This window comes from Lolium perenne, chromosome 3 (genome assembly GCF_019359855.2).
Source record: "Lolium perenne isolate Kyuss_39 chromosome 3, Kyuss_2.0, whole genome shotgun sequence".
In the NCBI taxonomy this organism is placed as follows: Eukaryota; Viridiplantae; Streptophyta; class Magnoliopsida; order Poales; family Poaceae; genus Lolium; species Lolium perenne.
The window spans coordinates 37,222,187-37,242,940 of record NC_067246.2 but is presented as its reverse complement, the minus strand read 5'-3'; the positions used below and the strand labels follow the sequence as shown (position 1 = coordinate 37,242,940).

The 20,754-nt window shown below is 48.2% G+C and overlaps 1 protein-coding gene across 1 annotated transcript; it reads right to left on the bottom strand.

Moving 5' to 3' along the window:
* Positions 1-7,857: 7,857 nt before the first annotated feature.
* Positions 7,858-19,457, bottom strand: LOC127339056 (uncharacterized). The gene is made up of 3 exons (XM_051364956.1): positions 19,193-19,457; positions 8,664-9,084; positions 7,858-8,582 (listed from the first exon to the last, which is right to left on the bottom strand). The coding sequence occupies exons 1-3, from the start codon at positions 19,424-19,426 to the stop codon at positions 7,858-7,860; spliced, it is 1,380 nt and encodes a 459-aa protein (XP_051220916.1). The 5' UTR covers positions 19,427-19,457.
* Between the last annotated feature and the right edge of the window lie 1,297 nt (positions 19,458-20,754).

Sequence of the window (20,754 nt, the reverse complement as noted above, 5' to 3'; positions counted from 1 at the left end):
TCATGAGTTGATACTCTCATTTTGGTTTGCTTGTGAATTAAATCTATTTGATAATAGTAGAGTTGGGTATTTCTACTATGAGTGTGTTATAAATTATTAGTAGGGTTTAATCTCATAACTGAGGATTTAACTCTATACATATCAATTTATGTGAGCACTTATTTATTGATTAAGTCTTGTGGTTAGATTATAACCCATATCAAAGTTAGCACTAATGCTGTAGTTGTATAGCAACCAAAAATACTGGAGTAGATGTTACTTTCCTCAAGGTTGGCTTTAATTATAAAGATAAGTGTTTGATCATCAATTAGGATGTTAATATAAGATGTATCACAAGGGTTTTACTTAGGTTCAATAATTGAAGCTTAAGATTTTAATAATATGCCATTCTAGGTTTCTGATGATATTTATCTAATGGAAATTGGTTGGAATCTCAATTGTGGCCTGGTTTTATACTATGATCACCATAGTGATACCTAGGCTAGGGTTGAGATATAATACTGGTTTATGGAATTAGAATGACATCATGTTGCAGTTGCTAGGGTTTAGTCTCCCCTAACCATGGTAATATGGTTACTTGCTTCATATTTTATGTGCTTCCCTAATTACTAAGGATTTGAGAATTGGTTTTATCTTCTACCAATTAACTTCTATTATTATCCCCAATTTTATCATTAAAGTAACTACATTGGTAATACTTATTTTTATAGTTAACTTTGGTCAAATGGATTGTTGGTTTCTCACCATATAAAGTATGGAGTTTGACTCTAAAGGTTTTCTTGGGGTTCTTAAGTGGAGAATAGATGGAATGTAAATGTGGTAGAATTGTACTTATGATCACCAAGTGGTTCACAAATTAAGGTTGGGATATAAGCCTAGGGTTGCTTACTAGTTACCTCCCTATGATTTCATGTGATGAATGATATCTACTTACCCTGTTAGGGTTTAACTTATCCTCACATATCTCTAGGGCATGATCATGGTTTAGGCAGGATCAACTTGTCCTTAACATCTTTACCTCAAGTTCTTAGGGTTTATGATCATTACACAATTTATAATGATCAAGGTTGGACTTCCTAAGGTATCTCTGATGAATTTGGTTTCTCACTCCCAAGATTAAGTGTTATCTTGGTCAATTAAGGTATAACACTTCTATTTAACTTTCTAGGATAGACATACTATGGTTGTCTCAATAATTTTTATGCCAGGATAATGCCTGAGATATTATGTTAGGGTTCTACTTGATCAAGGATGAAATAATCATATGGTATATGGATAGTTCTCTCCCTCACATTCAAGTGTTGCCTCAACTACTTAAGTGTAACACCATAGCTTGGGCTCTCTTATAAAGGAATGGTTTATTCTAGAGTTGATCTCCTTGTCATGCTTCCAAGATTAAAGTAGAATGAATACCATGAGGTTCATGGTAGGATCATAGATTAGTTTGAGACATGGAGAAGATTAGTCAAGAATGGCTTCTCTATTTTATTGTTACTTGATCTGCAATTGAATTGGTGTTCATATGTTATGACCAGGAATATCATGATATGATCTTTAATAAGTTCAAGTAGTTGCTCCTTGATTAATAAGTTCTTGTGTTTATTTAACTTCCATTTGATCTAACCCTTTAGATCAAATCATCTCTAACCAAAACAAAGTTTTAACAAAGTCACATTGAGGTTTATAGCGCTTGACTTGATGAGCTACTTCAATTCCACCCAGGTCAAGTGAAACTTCAGTTACTGTGACTGTTTTACTTTAAAGCGCGAAAATTCCCCAGATTTTCTATGCATGAATGCAATGCACACATCTGTTTCCTCTATTTTTGTAACCCCAATACCTGGGATATTACAGCCACTTAGCATGCCATCATGCTGATGAAGTAGGAGGTGCTCAACGTGGTGTTCGGCCAAGGTGTGGTTATCCATCTAGCTCCCCCTGGCCAATGCCGTGGTCGGCATGTCATCGACCAATTCCGTCATGTCGATGCTGAGCGGCCGACCTCCTCTTCAACCCGGCGGCGGCCACGGGAGACCTTGGTGTGCGCTCTCCCAGCTCACCAACCCTTGTTCGACGTCGTCGAAGATGTCTGGGCAAGGAATCGACCTCAAGTGCACTCCCATGGCTGAACACACAACACTGGACGGCGGCGAAGAAGCAATGGCACATCTCTGCCGCCGATATGTTGCCGCCAGTCAACCTATTCGATGAAATGATTAGGGAGCTACTGTCAACCTTCCTCATTGGGGTTCCGAAAACACCTTGAGGGAGTTGATGGTCAAGAAGGAAGAGACCATTGTCGAGAGGGAAGAGAGGGTCGCAAAGAGAAAGAGACTACCGCGAAGAGCTTTATTGATCTCCTAATGAGAGCTCTTGAGAGCATCTCCAGCCACGTCCCCAAAGGCCGCTTCAGTTCGGACGTGCCCCAAATATTGTCCGGCGTCCCTAGCCCATCCCCTGTGTATAGAGGCTCTATCAAGGACGCCAGACACGATTTTTACAATTGCTTTTTGTTTGGAGGTCAAGTTTGGGGGACGTGGTTAGGAACGGGAGGCCCCCAAACGCGGATTCGGTCCGGACGTCCCCCAAACGACCAATTCGGCGCTTTTGCCGGCGTCGTTTGGAGGATGCGACTGGAGATGCTCTGAGGTGGAAGAGGCCCATGCCAAGTTTAGCCTAGTCGAAGCCAAGGCTAGACTCGTCGATGCCGATGCTAAGTCTAGGATCTTGGAGGCCCAAGCCAAGATCATGGCCGAGGAGAACCGCTCACCGACTTGGACAACATCTCCAACCCCATGTGAAAGGTTTGGATTGAGAAGAAGCAAAAGATCATCCTAACTCGGGATGATTGAAGGGAAATATTGTAGATGATTGCTATTTAGGAGAAACTTGCCGCTTTTTTATTTAGATGTTTGAAAAATCGTACTATTCACTACTTTAGATGTCAAATTTTATTACTTTTGCACATCCCAAAATATTGAGTATTTTGAGGTGAGATTTTTTCGTGTTGGTAGATCTCTTTTTTTTTCTACATCCACAAATTTTGCTCCGAATTGTTTGAAACTTCAAAATGCAGTCTTGAACCGTTCAAGAAACAACCTCAATGTTGCCCGTGTTCTAAAAATCCACACTCCATCTCTACTCATTTTTACAGCACGAGCTCCACTCCAATCGGACAGCAGAGCAGGGAGGACCATGCCAGAGGCTGCACCCTCCGTATGTACTGCTCTACTCCTACTGCTGTACTGTATTTACAGCCTCCATAGGGTAGGGCAAAGGTGACGCGTGACGCGCACAGGCGCAGGCGCAGGCACAGCCTACAACCCAGCAGCACTACCCCTCTACCTCTGTCTCTTCTCTCTTCTTCCCTGCTTTCTGCTGGCTTCCTCTTTACTACTCCCATCTGCATTCCTTTTCGATCCCTCTACCTTTTCCTTGGGCGGCTGAACTGGCCTGCCTGGCACAGAGCCTGCTCGCCCCGAACCAACATCACACATGCCTCCGCCCTAGGTGAGCCACGCTCTGGTAAGTCTAGCCCTTGTGCCTCCTACAACATACACACCTCATAAAATTCTGAAGAAAGTCCAATTCTCGTCCTTGGACTCTTAGAAAAGTTCACTTTCAGTCCTAAAATTTAATTTTAGTCTAGAATGAACCTTGAACTCTTATGACAGTTCATTTTTCATCCCTTTGCAGTTGTGTTGAGCAAATTACTAGCGTGGAAAGAAAAAATAGGGAACCAACCAAATTAGTTTAGAACCAGACCAAGAGCAAACTAGTTGAGATGTTAAACCAAACGTCACAATGCAAAAAAACAACGAAACCCTTGGGTTTCTGAACCAGTCTCTCGCTTGATTTCTCTTCCTTCTAATTCACGTGGAGCGTTGCGCCACAAAGATCTCCTTGTTTGCTTATCAACATCGTCCCATCTCTCTACCCTTGCACCGTTATCTTGAGTTTTTTGTCACCTATGGCAGATATTTGCCTAGCTCAATCGGGGTAAGGACTAAAAGTGAATAATTCTGAGAGTTCAAGGTTCATTTTGAACAAGACAGAAGTTCTAGGACCAAAAGTAAACTTTCACTAGAATTCAATGACCAAAAGTGGACTTTCTTCTTTCTGAAGAAAGTCACATCTACTTTCTCAACCGTCGATTAACATCCATCTAAAATATACGTACAAAAATTGATTTTCTATGTGCTTGTAAAATTTCACCGAAAATTATTGAATATGCCATACGATAAACGTGCTCCAGAAGGCAAGAGCTGTTTGCTTTTCTAGTATTCCCTCCGCCCATAAATATATGTTTGAGGTTTGTCCTCAAACATATATTTATGGCAGAAGTAGTATACGGCGTGCATATTAACTATGATGCACGACGTTTCGCAAGCACTCGAGCAAACCGCATATTTACATGTCTAGTTGTCTTACATTTTTCTGATCGAAAATAAAATCATGCCCATGATACACCATTGAATTTCCCCTAGTGTTCGTGGAATTATGGTACAATTTGCTATCTTTTTAACATTGGGTGCTTCATTCCGGTAGGATGTTTACAAATAAAATTAAAGCAAATTATATGCACATAAGTAGGGCATATGCCACATTCCAATGCCCGTGTTGATTACTACTACCTATGTTTAAAGATATAAGGTACGCATGCGCATTCTAAGATGAATTTTGACCTTAAAAGTTGAGCAACAAAATCTTAATTATATTATATGTAATTAGTATCGTTGAATTCGTATTGAAAAGCACTTTTTGATGATACTAATTTCATACAAACAATGTGTATCTATTTGAAGTATTGGTCAAACAAAAAACATGTAAAACGAGGGTGCCTTATTCTTTAAAACAAAGGGGATACATGATTTAGTGTGCACAATAGTATTTTGATTGCACGGGGAACAATGGTTATTTGCAATAGGTTTGATCAAGTCAACCAAAAAATGGTATGAGATTTACTTCAAAAGGTTGTTGAGGTAAAAACATCATACTATATGGTTTAACAAGGAATATATTCAAGAAATGTTAAGTCTCTGATCTTTCCGCGTTATCGATTGTACGTAGTCATGTTGCATCACGCGAGCATGTATTTTTCACTAAACTGAAATTTCGCTTTTCAGAAGTATATAAAGCTCAAGAAACCTTAGTCGACTGAGATATTGACAAGCCAATTTTCTAAAACAATTGATTAAATATCTATCTATTTTACTGGAATTTGGAATGAGTGCATATGGTCAATTTATGCAAAATATACTTTAATATGGTTTGTATGTTTAAAAGGTATGCATCCACATATTCATTTTTTATTCGTAAGAGGAATTATGCTCTAACAAGCAAGAACAATTTTCTATGTAGGGCACAAAAAGTAAGTATTTTCCGCAAAAATTTTAAGTAGGCAAATGACTCACATATTTATAAGTAATCAAAATCACAAAATCTGCAACATTTAAAAATCACCGGAATTTTTGAAATTCGGATTTTGGTTGTTGCAATCTGTTAGTATCGTATACTTTTGGTGCCAGTAATTTGACTTATTAATGAGCAAGTACGTAAATTTGCAAGAATGTTATTGACTTAGTGTCATGTATGATCCACGGGAGAAGGAATGATAATAATGTGCTCACCCTAGGAAAGCAGTATATATGATTAACCTCTACAAATCAATCGATCTGCATATTTACATGTCTAGTTGTCTTACATTTTTCTAAAAATATATCGAAAATAAAATCATGCCCATGATACACCATTCGATTTCCCCTAGTGTTTGTGGAATTGTGGTACAATTTGCTATCGTTTTTAACTTTGGATGCTTCATTCTTGGCTAATTGATGTATATATTTTGGCAGTACGTTTACATATAAAATTAAAGAAAATTTTATGCACATAATTAGGGCTTAGCCGCATAGGCCACATTTCAATGCCCGTGTTGATCACTACTAACTACGTTTTAAGAAATAAGACGCACGCTTACAAACTTTGACCTTAAAAGTTGAGAAACAAAATCTTGATTATATTATATGTAAGTAGTATCATTGAATTCATTTTGAAAAGCACTTTTTAGTGATATTAATTTCATACAAACAATGTGTATCTATTTGAAGTAATGATTGGTTAAACAAAAAAATAGGTAAAACGAGGGTGTCTTTACAATGTTCCTTTATACAATCAGCAATATGTAATGTTTAGCCAAGTCTTTGAGACCTCTGTATTCGAGAACATACCATTCATTGTGCAACCATTGTAGATTTTGTGGATATAACGTTTAGAAGAAAACTTAGATTTTTTGAAGCAGAATTAGCTTTGGATTTTCGAGTGGATGCTTTTAGATCATAGACAGAACTTAGCATCAACTCATTCAAATCTACTTCTGCTACCTCACCAACTAGATGAGAAAGAAGCTGACCATCTAATGTGGCACTCAGCTCTCCTCATCCTGAATAGAGGAGACAGGCTAGCTGAAACTTTTGGATGATATCCAGTATAGTAGATGACAATGCTATGCCAAGCCGTATTATCAAGTTGATGGCATATATCCCAACCGAGCCACACTTGTAAAGACCATCCGTCGGCCTTCAACCGAGAAAAAAGAAGAGGTTTGCCAAGCAACAAGAGACTTGCAAGAAAGATGTGGAGCAGGTATTTGTTATGCTCCAATCTCGTTGAGCTATTGTTCGTCACGCTAGATCATGGAGACTTGAGACCATGCACAACATGATTGTTAAGCAAGAGCATGATGATGAATGCCTCCGTGACCAAGGATGGCAATTTCAGCGCGAGTTGGTTGAGATGCAACCTGGGGCATCTATGTTTGAAGAGTTCCTCCGTACGCACACTAAGCTCCGTGATTGTCACGTTTATAATTGTATTCAGGCGAATTTGATTGAGCAGATGTGGTATTGACAGGCCACGATGAGTTTCCATCCCATCTTGATGTATTTGTTTAATTGTGAACTATGTTCTTTAGTTTGTTGTACAACATTGCATTTAAACTATTTTTTAGGTGGATGTATGCTACTTAAATCTATTGGGTTGCTACATTTTTGTTTTCTATATATATGGGCTATTTTAGTTGAAAATAGGAGAAAAATAAGTCATGGCGTTGTCGGACCAAATGCGTCACATTATTGGGGCTATCCGACACAAACGGACACGTGTGATCAGACAACTAATTTTGTGCCCGTGGGTCGATCCAAACAGGCCAAAACACACGCAATTGATGTCTAAAATGAACCAAAACGGATATAATCGATGACCAAAATGGATCGAGCTTGAGATGCTCTTTCCTGTTAGGCTTATCACGCCATTCAGATTGAAGCTACTACGAGGTGTCGGTTGAATTTGATTTACTAACGCAGACCTAGTTGAAAGTTTGGCCAAGAGTCTACAGCGATCCACCGGCATTTTCAAACTTTGTCGAAGGAGTAGCAGTGAAATGTCGAAGAATATTGTTTTGAAACTTCAGAGTGCACGCTCTGTTCCAGAACTGTGTTCAGTAACACTAGTAACACAGGAGTAATAGACAAGGGAATTTGATTAAAAAAATGTTGGGTAAATTTGAATTGAAGCAATGTAAGCATGAACGAGTGATTTAAGCAGAAAACGTAAGAAGAGGCATATACCCACATCCTCCTCCTTTATCGTAACAGCAGAAACTGTGTCAAGTAATTACACCAAAAGAAGAAGCCACCTGTCAGTACATAACCAGGAAAATACTGGTGTGATTAACCACTACGTAGATGCCTCTTGCTTGTGTTCTTCATAGGCAGAAGAACCAAGAGCCAAAATGCCAAAAGTGAGAGCAGCCATGGAAACTATTCGAGCTAGCTATAATTTCATCCTCCATCCTTCTATCTAAACTTGTTGCCTACACACCATGACCATAAGCACCAAGCACCAGAGTCCAGTGAGCATGGCAGCAGAGCGGCCCGATGAGGATGAGGATGACGCCTGCAGGCTGGAGCTCGCCTCGGGCTTCCTCCCAGTCCCATCCACCCTGTCCCTCACGCCGACGCTGGGCGGCTCCTGCACGTCCTTGCACACGGCCACGCCACTGGGCGCATCGTCGCCGGCGGTGGCACTGCTATAGCACAAGCCGGGGTTGTCCCAGGAGGCGAACCTGCTGCCCATCCTCTGGTAGAACCCGGCCGAGAACTGCAGCGCACCGGTCAGGTTGTTGCCGTTGAGGTACATGGCGCCGATGCTCGGCATGGCCGCGAGCTTGGCCGGCACAGCGCCGGAGAGGCGATTGTGGTCGAGCGCCAGGAACCGCAGCCTGGGCATCGCCGCCATGGACTCCGGGATGGTCCCGACCAAGCCGGCATTGGAAAGGTCCAGCGTGGCGAGGCTCGCCATCTTCTCCCAGCCGGACCGCAACAGACTCCCTCCGATTGGGTTGTTCGACAGCAGCAGGTCCTGCAGCGAGGCCATCCCCTGCACGAACTCCGGCAGCCCGCCGGTGATGCTGTTGTTCCGGAGGTCGAGCAACGTGAGGCTCTCGAGCCCCGCGAGCTCCGGCGGGACGCTCCCTTCGAGCAGGTTGTTGCTCAGGTCCATCTTGAGCAGCCCCTTGAGCCCACCTAGCGACGGAGGCAGAGACCCGGTTAGATAGTTCTTGCTCATGTCCATGATCAGCAGCAGCTCGGCGTGGAGGCCGTTACCGAGCGTCGCCGGCACCGGGCCCAACAGCCCGTTCCCGGACAGCACGAGCCTCCGCAGCCTCGCCAGCGCGCCGAGCTCCGGCGGCACGGCGCCGGTGAGGTTGTTGTCGACGACGACCAGGGACTGGAGGCCCGCCAGGCGGCCGAGGGCGGCCGGGATGGCGCCGGTGAGGCCCGGGTTCGTGCGGAACTCGAGCGTCTCCAGGCTGCCGGCGAGCTTGTCCCAGTTGGTCGCCGGGATCGGCGTGGGGTTGGCCGCCGGGAAGCAGGCGTAGAAGGAGAGGCTCTTGAGGCGCCGGAGGTCGAACAGCTGCGGGCTGAACTTGGCGTCCGGAGCACACTGCAGCGAGTTGTCGAGCACTGGACCGATGCTCATCACTGTCGGGTACCACAGGCCATTGAAGAGGTCACATGACACCCCCTGCGAGCAGAACAAGAATGGATACAATTATTTCGCAGAATTTGAATCCTCTCATCATCAGCCAGTAAATGAGGTGTTCTACACTTACAGTTACACAAACATGAAAACTGGAAGTGACTGTAGGACATGTACCAGTAAACCAGAATTGGGCAATTACTGAGGGAACAGACATGGAAGGGTCACATGTTCAGGTACAGCTTTCTTGGTTTGTCAGCATCGAAATGTAATTCTACAGATACTACTGAGTGTTAGTAATTGCTGGCGAAGTAAACAAGAAGGTGTTATACAAATCAGCACTACGGGGAAGACGCCGTGGGCCGACGGCCCCGCACCGTCGGCACAGGTAAGCTCACCGTCGGCACCGTCTCTGCCGACGGTCACCGTCGGCGTACCGGCGTCGGCACAGATGGCGTCGGGGTTCGCGCGGGCACTGGCGTACCACGACACCGTCGGCGCAAGACAGCGTACGCCGACGGCCGGACGGCTGGCCGCCCATCGTCGGCACACTCATCTCGCCGTCACGCCGCTGCCGTCAACGTGCCCCCTTTGAAGCGGTTTCACCGTCGGCACGCTTTCATTTTTTTTCCCGTAACCGCGGAAATCGTTCGATTTGAATCGGAAAAAAACGCCTTTGATCGTGCCGACGGTGTCACCGTCAGCACGCACCGCCATTTGGCACAGTTACGGGCTGCCGACGGTGACACCGTCGGCACAGTCCAGCTTTTTTACGATTTTTGCCAATTTGGCCTCGTTTGCTCAGAAAATCGCAGAAAATGCACATATTATAGGATTGAATATGCAGTAACATATATATCACCATATAGCACACAGATATCACCGTATAGCACCAAATCTCACAAATATAGCATCAAATCTCACAAATAGCACAAATATAGCATACAAGACCATGGTACATACACCGGATCCACTACAAAGATGGAGCGTGTCATCATGTGCTAGTACAATGTAGAAACTATGGTGGTGCACCACCCGAGTGACGATCTAGCTACAGACGATCTAGCTCCGAGTGGGTGAAGTGAGGCCGGCAGATCTCGACGGTGCTCGGGGAGGTAGAACCACGACGAGAGCCACCGGAACCAGAAAAATGCCGAGGTTCGGCAGAAGCACCAGGAGAATGGCGACCGGCGGGTCGTAGTCACGCATATACCCATTCCACCAAAGGTGTTTAGTCATCTCTAGAATATCCTTAGGATGACGCCTCCTGCAGACATTGCAAGGGCAACGGGGACGAACAATCCCCTTCGAACCACGAGCTAACTCCTTCACTAACAAATCGGTCTTCCATTTCCATTCATCTGTCACTTGAGTCGAACTAACACGGCCACTGTACATCCACTCATTATCAGCCATCCTGCTTTATTGCGTGACAAACAACAAATAGTAGCATGAAATTGAATGCATCATATTTTTACTTTTCTACGGTGAAACGCGTGCATCAACCTACATCTCTACTAGGTGGGCTCCTAGCAGCCCCCGGACCCGTAGTTGGGTATGTTCTCCACGTTACGCTCGGGTGCGAGGCAGAATTTCGAAGACACCTCCCATTGCTCTCCGATACACGTCTCGGCAAAAAGCGAGAGGATGTGCATCCGGAGAACAACAGGGAGGCGGCGACGAAATCTGTCTCGCACCCGAAAGGTAACATGGAAAACGTGCCCAACTACGAGTCCTGGCGATCGTCTCCGTAAATGCCACAAGCGTTACGGTTCAAAATATCTTGACCACTAATGCATATTTATCCGCGTAACGCTTGCGGACGGGAATTGACACCTAGGTTACGCGACTTGACGGAGAAATGAAATCTAATGACATAAAAAATGCGGAGGGAGTCGGCAATTCAGCTCACCCTCGTAGAGGAAGTAGTCGAACAACCGGCGATGTCGACGGCCGTAGAGATGCGCCACAAGATCCGGATCGTCACGCGGGATGCTCACTCTTGGACCTAGTTAAAATAATAAAAATTTGTCAATGCAAATTCATCAATTCATAAAACAAATGCATTTCTACAAAATTCTAATTTATTTCACTTCAATTTCCATTTCTATTCCTTCATTTTCATTTCAATTTACATTACAATTTCAATTTCAATTTCCAAATTCTTTACTTCATTTCAATTTCAATTTCAATTTGCAAGTTCTATTTCAATTTGCAAATTTACAATTACAATTCTTACCATGGCTAATTGCAAATACTAAAAAGCTAAAATTATTTACATTTCAAATTACCTAGCTAATTGCAAATACTAAAAAGCTAAAAAAAAGCTAATTTGCAAATTTACAATTACAATTCTTACCATGGCTAATTGCAAATACTAAAAAGCTAAAATTATTTACATTTCAAATTACCTAGCTAATTGCAAATACTAAAAAGCTAAAAAAAAAAGGTAAGAAGCTTACCATGGCCGTCATGGGAAAGTGGCGACAGCAGCCGGAGGAAGGCCATGGCGACTGGGCATGGCGGCCGGAGGATCAGCATGGCGGCGGTGGCGCGCGGCGGCCAGAGGAAGAAGCAGCAGTGGCGGCGAGAAGTACAAGGAAAAGGCGGCGGCGCGGCTGGGGCAGCACGGTGGGGACGGCGGCGCGGCGGCAATGGCGGCTGCGGCTGGCCGGAGGCTGCGGCGCGAGGATACGGCGGCGGGGATGGCGGCGGCGGGGTGGTCGAGTGGATGCGCCGTGTGGGTGGCTCTGCGTGTGTGTGTGGGCGCGCTGGTGGGTCCGACCATTATGGTCGACCCACCTGTGCCGACGGTGACCGTCGGCACAAGTATTTTTTTTTTATTTTTTTTATTTTTTTTATTTTTTTTTTCATTTTTTTAGGGCAAATAATAAATAATATTATCACACATGGCAATATTTTTTAAAGTTTTATATTCCCACCTTTCCCACTAACCCTTTCCGCTACGTCTCCCGCCCACCCTTTCCCGCTTCATCTCTCCCTTTGTCCGAGAAGCGGGCACACCCGAGGGGTAGCATTGGATATAGAACCATCTCAAATCACTTTTTTACATTCCATGTGGACACACACAAATTTTGGGGCCATTCCCTAGGTCCGATGCTCGATTTACGACGAAACCCTAGTTACGTTGACCGCGCCGTCTACCCTTTGATCGCGTCCCATCGGGGTTCCCCGGTGGGCGTATGCTGCGTTTGAGCTTGGTTAGGTCATAGGTACATGTGGAAACAAGTACCATCCCCTATGATCCCAAGGTTCTCTCGGTTCACCTCCGGGAGTTCCCTATACACGCAGAATCCGCCTAAGTGTAGGAACCCCATGTCCGAGAAGCGGGCACACCCGGAGGGGTAGCATTGGATATAGAACCATCTCAAATCACTTTTGTGCATGCCATGTGGACACACAACTTTTGGGGCCATTCCCTAGGTCCGATGCTCGATTTCGACGAAACCCTAGTTACGTTGACCGCGCCGTCTACCCCTTTGATCGCGTCCCATCGGGGTTCCCGGTGGGCGTATGCCTGCGTTTGAGCTTGGTTAGGTCATAGGTACATGTGGAAACAAGTACCATCCCCTATGATCCCAAGGTTCTCTCCGGTTCACCTCCGGGAGTTCCCCTATACACGCAGACCGCCTAAGTGTAGGAACCCCATGTCCGAGAAGCGGGCACACCGGAGGGGTAGCATTGGATATAGAACCATCTCAAATCACTTTTGTGCATGCCATGTGGACACACACAACTTTTGGGGCCATTCCCTAGGTCCGATGCTCGATTTATGACGAAACCCTAGTTACGTTGACCGCGCCGTCTACCCCTTTGATCGCGTCCCATCGGGGTTCCCCGGTGGGCGTATGCCTGCGATTGAGCTTGGTTAGGTCATAGGTACATGTGGAAACAAGTACCATACCCTATGATCCCAAGGTTCTCTCCGGTTCACCTCCGAGGGAGTTCCCCCTATACACGCAGACCGCCTAAGTGTAGGAACCCCATGTCCGAGAAGCGGGCACACCCGGAGGGGGTAGCATTGGATATAGAACCATCTCAAATCACTTTTGTGCATGCCATGTGGACACACACAACTTTTGGGGCCATTCCCTAGGTCCGATGCTCGATTTACGACGAAACCCTAGTTACGTTGACCGCGCCGTCTACCCCTTTGTTGCGTCCCATCGGGGTTCCCCGGTGGGCGTATGCCTGCGTTTGAGCTTGGTTAGGTCATAGGTACATGTGGAAACAAGTACCATACCCTATGATCCCAAGGTTCTCTCCGGTTCACCTCCGAGGGAGTTCCCCCTATACACGCAGAATACGCCTAAGTGTAGGAACCCCATGTCAGAAGCGGGCACACCGGAGGGGTAGCATTGGATATAGAACCATCTCAAATCACTTTTGTGCATGCCATGTGGACACACACAACTTTTGGGGCCATTCCCTAGGTCCGATGCTCGATTTACGACGAAACCCTAGTTACGTTGACCGCGCCGTCTACCCCTTTGATCGCGTCCCATCGGGAGTTCCCCGGTGGGCGTATGCCTGCGATTGAGCTTGGTTAGGTCATAGGTACATGTGGAAACAAGTACCATACCCTATGATCCCAAGGTTCTCTCCGGTTCACCTCCGAGGGAGTTCCCCCTATACACGCGAGACCGCCTAAGTGTAGGAACCCCATGTCCGAGAAGCGGGCACACCGGGAGGGGTAGCATTGGATATAGAACCATCTCAAATCACTTTTGTGCATGCCATGTGGACACACACAACTTTTGGGGCCATTCCCTAGGTGCGATGCTCGATTTACGACGAAACCCTAGTTACGTTGACCGCGCCTGCCTACCCCTTTGATCGCGTCCCATCGGGTTCCCCGGTGGGCGTATGCCTGCGTTTGAGCTTGGTTAGGTCATAGGTACATGTGGAAACAAGTACCATCCCCTATGATCCCAAGGTTCTCTCCGGTTCACCTCAGGGAGTTCCCCCTATACACGCAGACCGCCTAAGTGTAGGAACCCCATGTCCGAGAAGCGGGCACACCCGGAGGGTAGCATTGGATATAGAACCATCTCAAATCACTTTTGTGCATGCCATGTGGACACACACAACTTTTGGGGCCATTCCCTAGGTGCGATGCTCGATTTCGACGAAACCCTAGTTCTGTTGACCGCGCCGTCTACCCTTTGATCGCGTCCCATCGGGGGTTCCCAGGTGGGCGTATACTGCGTTTGAGCTTGGTTAGGTCATAGGTACATGTGGAAACAAGTACCATCCCCTATGATCCCAAGGTTCTCTCCGGTTCACCTCAGGGAGTTCCCCCTATACACGCAGAATCCGCCTAAGTGTAGGAACCCCATGTCCGAGAAGCGGGCACACCGGAGGGTAGCATTGGATATAGAACCATCTCAAATCACTTTTGTGCATGCCATGTGGACACACACAACTTTTGGGGCCATTCCCTAGGTCCGATGCTCGATTTCCGACGAAACCCTAGTTACGTTGACCGCGCCGTCTACCCCTTTGATCGCGTCCCATCGGGGTTCCCCGGTGGGCGTATGCCTGCGTTTGAGCTTGGTTAGGTCATAGGTACATGTGGAAACAAGTACCATACCCTATGATCCCAAGGTTCTCTCCGGTTCACCTCAGGGAGTTCCCCCTATACACGCAGAATCGCCTAAGTGTAGGAACCCCATGTCCAGAAGCGGGCACACCCGGAGGGTAGCATTGGATATAGAACCATCTCAAATCACTTTTGTGCATGCCATGTGGACACACACAACTTTTGGGGCCATTCCCTAGGTGCGATGCTCGATTTACGACGAAACCCTAGTTACGTTGACCGCGCCGTCTACCCCTTTGATCGCGTCCCATCGGGGTTCCCCGGTGGGCGTATGCCTGCGTTTGAGCTTGGTTAGGTCATAGGTACATGTGGAAACAAGTACCATCCCCTATGATCCCAAGGTTCTCTCCGGTTCACCTCAGGGAGTTCCCCCTATACACGCGAGATACGCCTAAGTGTAGGAACCCCATGTCCGAGAGCGGGCACACCCGGGAGGGTAGCATTGGATATAGAACCATCTCAAATCACTTTTGTGCATGCCATGTGGACACACACAACTTTTGGGGCCATTCCCTAGGTGCGATGCTCGATTTCGACGAAACCCTAGTTACGTTGACCGCGCCGTCTACCCTTTGATCGCGTCCCATCGGGGTTCCCAGGTGGGCGTATGCCTGCGTTTGAGCTTGGTTAGGTCATAGGTACATGTGGAAACAAGTACCATCCCCTATGATCCCAAGGTTCTCTCCGGTTCACCTCCGAGGGAGTTCCCCCCTATACACGCAGAATCTGCCTAAGTGTAGGGAACCCCATGTCCGAGAAGCCGGGCACACCCGGAGGGGGTAGCATTGGATATAGAACCATCTCAAATCACTTTTGTGCATGCCATGTGGACACACACAACTTTTGGGGCCATTCCCTAGGTCCGATGCTCGATTTCTGACGAAACCCTAGTTCTGTTGACCGCGCCGTCTACCCCTTTGATCGCGTCCCATCGGGGTTCCCCGGTGGGCGTATGCCTGCGTTTGAGCTTGGTTAGGTCATAGGTACATGTGGAAACAAGTACCATACCCTATGATCCCAAGGTTCTCTCCGGTTCACCTCAGGGAGTTCCCCCTATACACGCAGAATGCGCCTAAGTGTAGGAACCCCATGTCAGAAGCGGGCACACCGGAGGGTAGCATTGGATATAGAACCATCTCAAATCACTTTTGTGCATGCCATGTGGACACACACAACTTTTGGGGCCATTCCCTAGGTGCGATGCTCGATTTATGACGAAAACCTAGTTTACGTTGACCGCGCTCGTCTACCCCTTTGACTGCGTCCCATCGGGGTTCCCCCGGTGGGCGTATGCCTGCGTTTGAGCTTGGTTAGGTCATAGGTACATGTGGAAACAAGTACCATACCCTATGATCCCAAGGTTCTCTCAGGTTCACCTACCAGGGAGTTCACCCCAATACAAGCCGTCTAAGACTAAGTTTACGAACCCCATGTCCGAGAAGCCGGGCACACCCGGAGGGGGTAGCATTGGATATAGAACCATCTCAAATCACTTTTGTGCATGCCATGTGGACACACACAACTTTTGGGGCCATTCCCTAGGTGCGATGCTCGATTTCTGACGAAACCCTAGTTCTGTTGACCGCGCCGTCTACCCCTTTGACTGCGTCCCATCGGGGTTCCCCCGGTGGGCGTATGCCTGCGTTTGAGCTTGGTTAGGTCATAGGTACATGTGGAAACAAGTACCATACCCTATGATCCCAAGGTTCTCTCCGGTTCACCTCCGAGGGAGTTCCCCCCTATACATGCAGAATGCCTAAGTGTAGGAACCCCATGTCAGAAGCCGGCACACCCGGGAGGGTAGCATTGGATATAGAACCATCTCAAATCACTTTTGTGCATGCCATGTGGACACACACAACTTTTGGGGCCATTCCCTAGGTCCGATGCTCGATTTACGACGAAACCCTAGTTACGTTGACCGCGCCGTCTACCCCTTTGACTGCGTCCCATCGGGGTTCCCCCGGTGGGCGTATGCCTGCGTTTGAGCTTGGTTAGGTCATAGGTACATGTGGAAACAAGTACCATCCCCTATGATCCCAAGGTTCTCTCCGGTTCACCTCCGAGGGAGTTCCCCCCTATACATGCAGAATCTCTCCTGCCCATTTTTTCCCGCCCACCCTATTCCCGCGGCTTCTCTCCCGCCCTTTTTTCCCACCCACCCTTTCCCGCTCCTTCTCTCCCGCCCTTTTTTCCCGCCCACCCTTTCCCGCTGCTTCTCTCCCGCCCTTTTTTCCCGCCCACCCTTTCCCGCCCATTCTCTCCCGCCATGTTTTCCCGCCATTTCAGCCCCTCGTCGGCCTATATATAGCCATGGCTTCTCCACTAACAAAGACCAGCAACATTTCTCCCTTCATCACTTCTCTCATCCAATAGAACCACAAAATCCTTCCGAGCCGAGCCGCCGCCGAGATGGCTCCTCGTCGCCGTAGCAACACGGGCTTCATCGGCGTTCGCTGCGGCTGCGGGACATTTCGCGGCCGAAATCACCGCCGGTGGTACGCGTGTGTGGCTCGGCACCTTCTACACGAAGGAGGTTGCCGCCCGCGCATACGACGTTGCGGCTTGGAGGTTTGGCCGGCCGCGCCACGAAATGAACTTCCGGAGGTCGGGTCTCCGACGGAAGCTCGAGTCTCTCTCGAGCCACTACTTCGCTCACGGGGTGAAGCGCGGCGGTACAGGGTCGGCCGGCGGCGGATTGATACCACCGAGGCGGACGAGCGCTCATGGCACGGTGGCGCGAGAGACCATCCCGGAGACGTCGAGGCAACGCGCGCATTACGGAAGGAGAAGCGGACGTACGGAGAGAGAGGAGGGCGGGAAAGCGGCAGAGGAAGGCCGAGGTTGAAGCGAGTACGCCAAAGGAGAGGCGTCGACATGGGGGAGAATGATGAACGGTGGTTGTGGAACCTCACAACCACCGCTTCGAGAGGACACCCAGCGAGGATGAAGATTTCGACTTCTCCGATTAATATGTGTGTGTCGAGTCCGTGTGTCTAGCGGGTCATGTGTCGACCAGTGTTCTTTAAATGCTTTGGTTTGTGTGTGGGTCTAGTTCTTTAAGTGTTTTGGTTCATGTGTGTGGGTGTAGTTTCTTTAAGTGTTTGCTTCCTCTGTGTGGGTGTAGTTCTTTAACTGTTTCGATTCGTGTGTGGGTCTAGTTACGTAAGCGCTTTGGTATGTGTGTGAGTCTAGTTATTTAAGTATTTTGTATCGTGTGTGGGTCTTAAGTATTTTGTATCGTGTGTGGGCCATTCACCCCCTCCGAGGTTCGATTTCTGGCGAAGGGGTTCTATACCGCCCTTATACATATATATAGGTTTCCCGCAAAGGGGTTCGCCAAAATAGCAGTGAGAAATAAATAAACAAAAAAAATGATTGGGATTAATAATTATCTCTTTGGTGCCAAAAAATGGAAAAACAAAAAAATGTGCACAATTTCTTTGTCGTGCCGACGGCCTTTTTTGTGCCGTGGGTGACCGTCGGCACGGCAGAAGGCGGGACCCGTTTCGATCCTGTGCCGACGGCCGCCGTTGCGCCGTGGGCTACCGTCGGCACACTATAGACGGCGCCGTGACAGCCTAACGGCTGGGCCCGCCTGTCTGCTCGTCTGCCGACGGCCGTGGCTGTGCCGACGGTGACCTTCGGGCGCCAAGTTTCTGTGCCGACGGTCCGGGTTGCGCCGACGGTGACCGTCGGTGTAGACAGCTGTGTGCCGACGGTGAACGTACGCCGACGGTCAGCTCCGTCGCCGGTCGACGAGGGCCTCTGTGCCGACGGCCCCGACATTTGGCCGTCGGCACATGGGCTGGCCGTCGGCACATGGAGTTTCTCCCGTAGTGCAGGGCAGTGAGCTCAATTTCTTTGGTGCAGCAAAATCGCAGTACCAAGTAATTTCTGGGCAAAGCAAAAGAGCAAGAAGACAAAGGAAAAAAAAAAGCGACTATACTGGAGAAGTCTTGAGAAAACATGACATTTCAAATCATGGATTTCTCTATCATGTGTGTGGAAAGTTGTTGCGCACAAGAGAACCCGCCCCAAATTGGGCAAAAATCGAGAGGCCGTAGGTGTTCACCAACAAAGGTCTCACTCAACAACAGTGAAAACAAATCCTGTGTTCTCCGACGAGTAACAGTTGAGAAACAGGGGAACCGCGCGCTACACATGCAAAAAGGGGGAGCAGAGGCTACGGAAGAACAGGGGAGACTTGAAGCGATGATACAGTGGTCAGAATCTGAGATCTCGGGAATAAAAGGCAAGTTCAAGGAAAACTCATTCGGGGCATCTCACTTTGCATTCCAAAGATAGGACAGCTGGGAGTTGGGCAACTCGCTTTTGAGCCATGATTTGAACTGAAGCTCAAAACAAAAGAGAGTAACTAGCTTGGAAAATTCAGATTAGGGAAGAAACTAGTCGAAAAATGCAAACTTTGATGTGGCTGACATGGAGAGGAAGAACCAAAAACGGCGCCTTTCTGTTCTCAAGCCAGCTTCTTCCGAAGAATCAAGAAGAGGAGATGCGACGACGAACCTGGATGGGAGTCTGGCCGCAGGGGTCAGGGAAGAGACCGGAGCCGTTCCACCCTTTGCCGACGAAGCTCTCGATGGCGGCGTACAGGGCCCGCTTCTCCTTCTCCTCCATCGGCGCCTCCTCCGCCTCCGCCTCCCCCGGCGCCGCCGCTGCCGAGCCCTCGCCGGCCTCCCCTTCCGCCGCGCAGCCGTACACCGCCAAGAACAGCACGGCGAGAAGCAGGAGCCGCCTCATCGCCGCAAAGAAAGAAACAGCAGACAGCGACGGACTCCTCGGTGGATGCTCCACTCTGCAGCCTGGCCTCCTCCCTATATATGCCGCGCCATTGCTCCCTCTGCGTTTCTCGATGTGGCTAGTTACTCCGGCCGCGGGCTCTCGCGGTGTGTGCCCCTTTTAGGTGGCAAGTAAATGCGGCCTTGGCTGCGCAGAGGAGGTGGCTGCGGGCGCCCGAGACATTCCTACGCAACGGAGCAGGGAGCAGTGCTGCGCTGCGGCGGGGGATCCCGAGGAGCGAGGTGACAGTGCGTGTGTGGCTTGTGCTGGGGGTTTGGTTTTGTAGGGGAGATGGGAAAGATAGGATGCTTCCCCAACAGATGGAAAGATGGCAACGGTACAATACAAAGGGAGAAAGAGCTCTCCACAATGCCCAATGGGTTAATGTGAGCTGTGTGTACTTATGTGTGCTCAGATGGGTAGCTAGCTTTTTGTCTTGACATTCCAACCATAAATCTTTTGTATCCTAAAGAGGGAAATCTTACACCACCTCCACCGGCGAGTCCATTAGCGGCCCGATAGCTATTTAGGTCCAGCGTTGTTTTTGGACTTACATCGGCGTGTCTAAAAAGCACCGGCGTGGTTTCGTGCTCAACAGAAACGCTAGCAACCCTATGCCGGTCCCTTCGCAAAGGACGTGAATCGGACGTGTTGTCACCCTCGTCCACATAGGAAAGCACCTACGGAGCCCTTCTGCCAGCTGGACGCGTTGGTTTCACTCTCCACCCACCCCCGCCTGAGCCAACTCCCACCCATCACCACCGTCGTCGTCGTGTTCCCCGTGCTAGCCATCGACACCGCCACCACTCCCTCAGCCACCATTGATTCGCTCGGAATAGAGGTCGACGCTACCGCAGCCCAAATGCCCAACCGTCCCGCCCACAAGTTGTTCGTCGATTGCCGCAATGTACAACGACGACGAGATGTTGGTGCATCTATTCATGGAGGAAGATGCCACTTCCGCTGTCCGGCGACAACAGCAGATTTTGACGAGCTTCCTCCGTGTTCACCAGCACTTCGTAGTTGTGCCTCGACGCGACGGTTCAAGGTCAGGCAAGAGGAAGAATGTCGACCAGCATCGTCAAGCTGGCGTCATGTTTCTTGAGTGCGATTACTTCGCCGACGATGCTACTCATTCGCCGAAAGAATTTCGACGCTGGTTTAGGATGAACAGGGATGTGTTCATGAAGATTTTCTTCTGCGTTAGGGAGTACGACGACTACTCATGAGCAAGCAAGATTGCACATGTTTGTAGGGCTTCTCCTCAATCAGAAATGCACTGCTGCAAT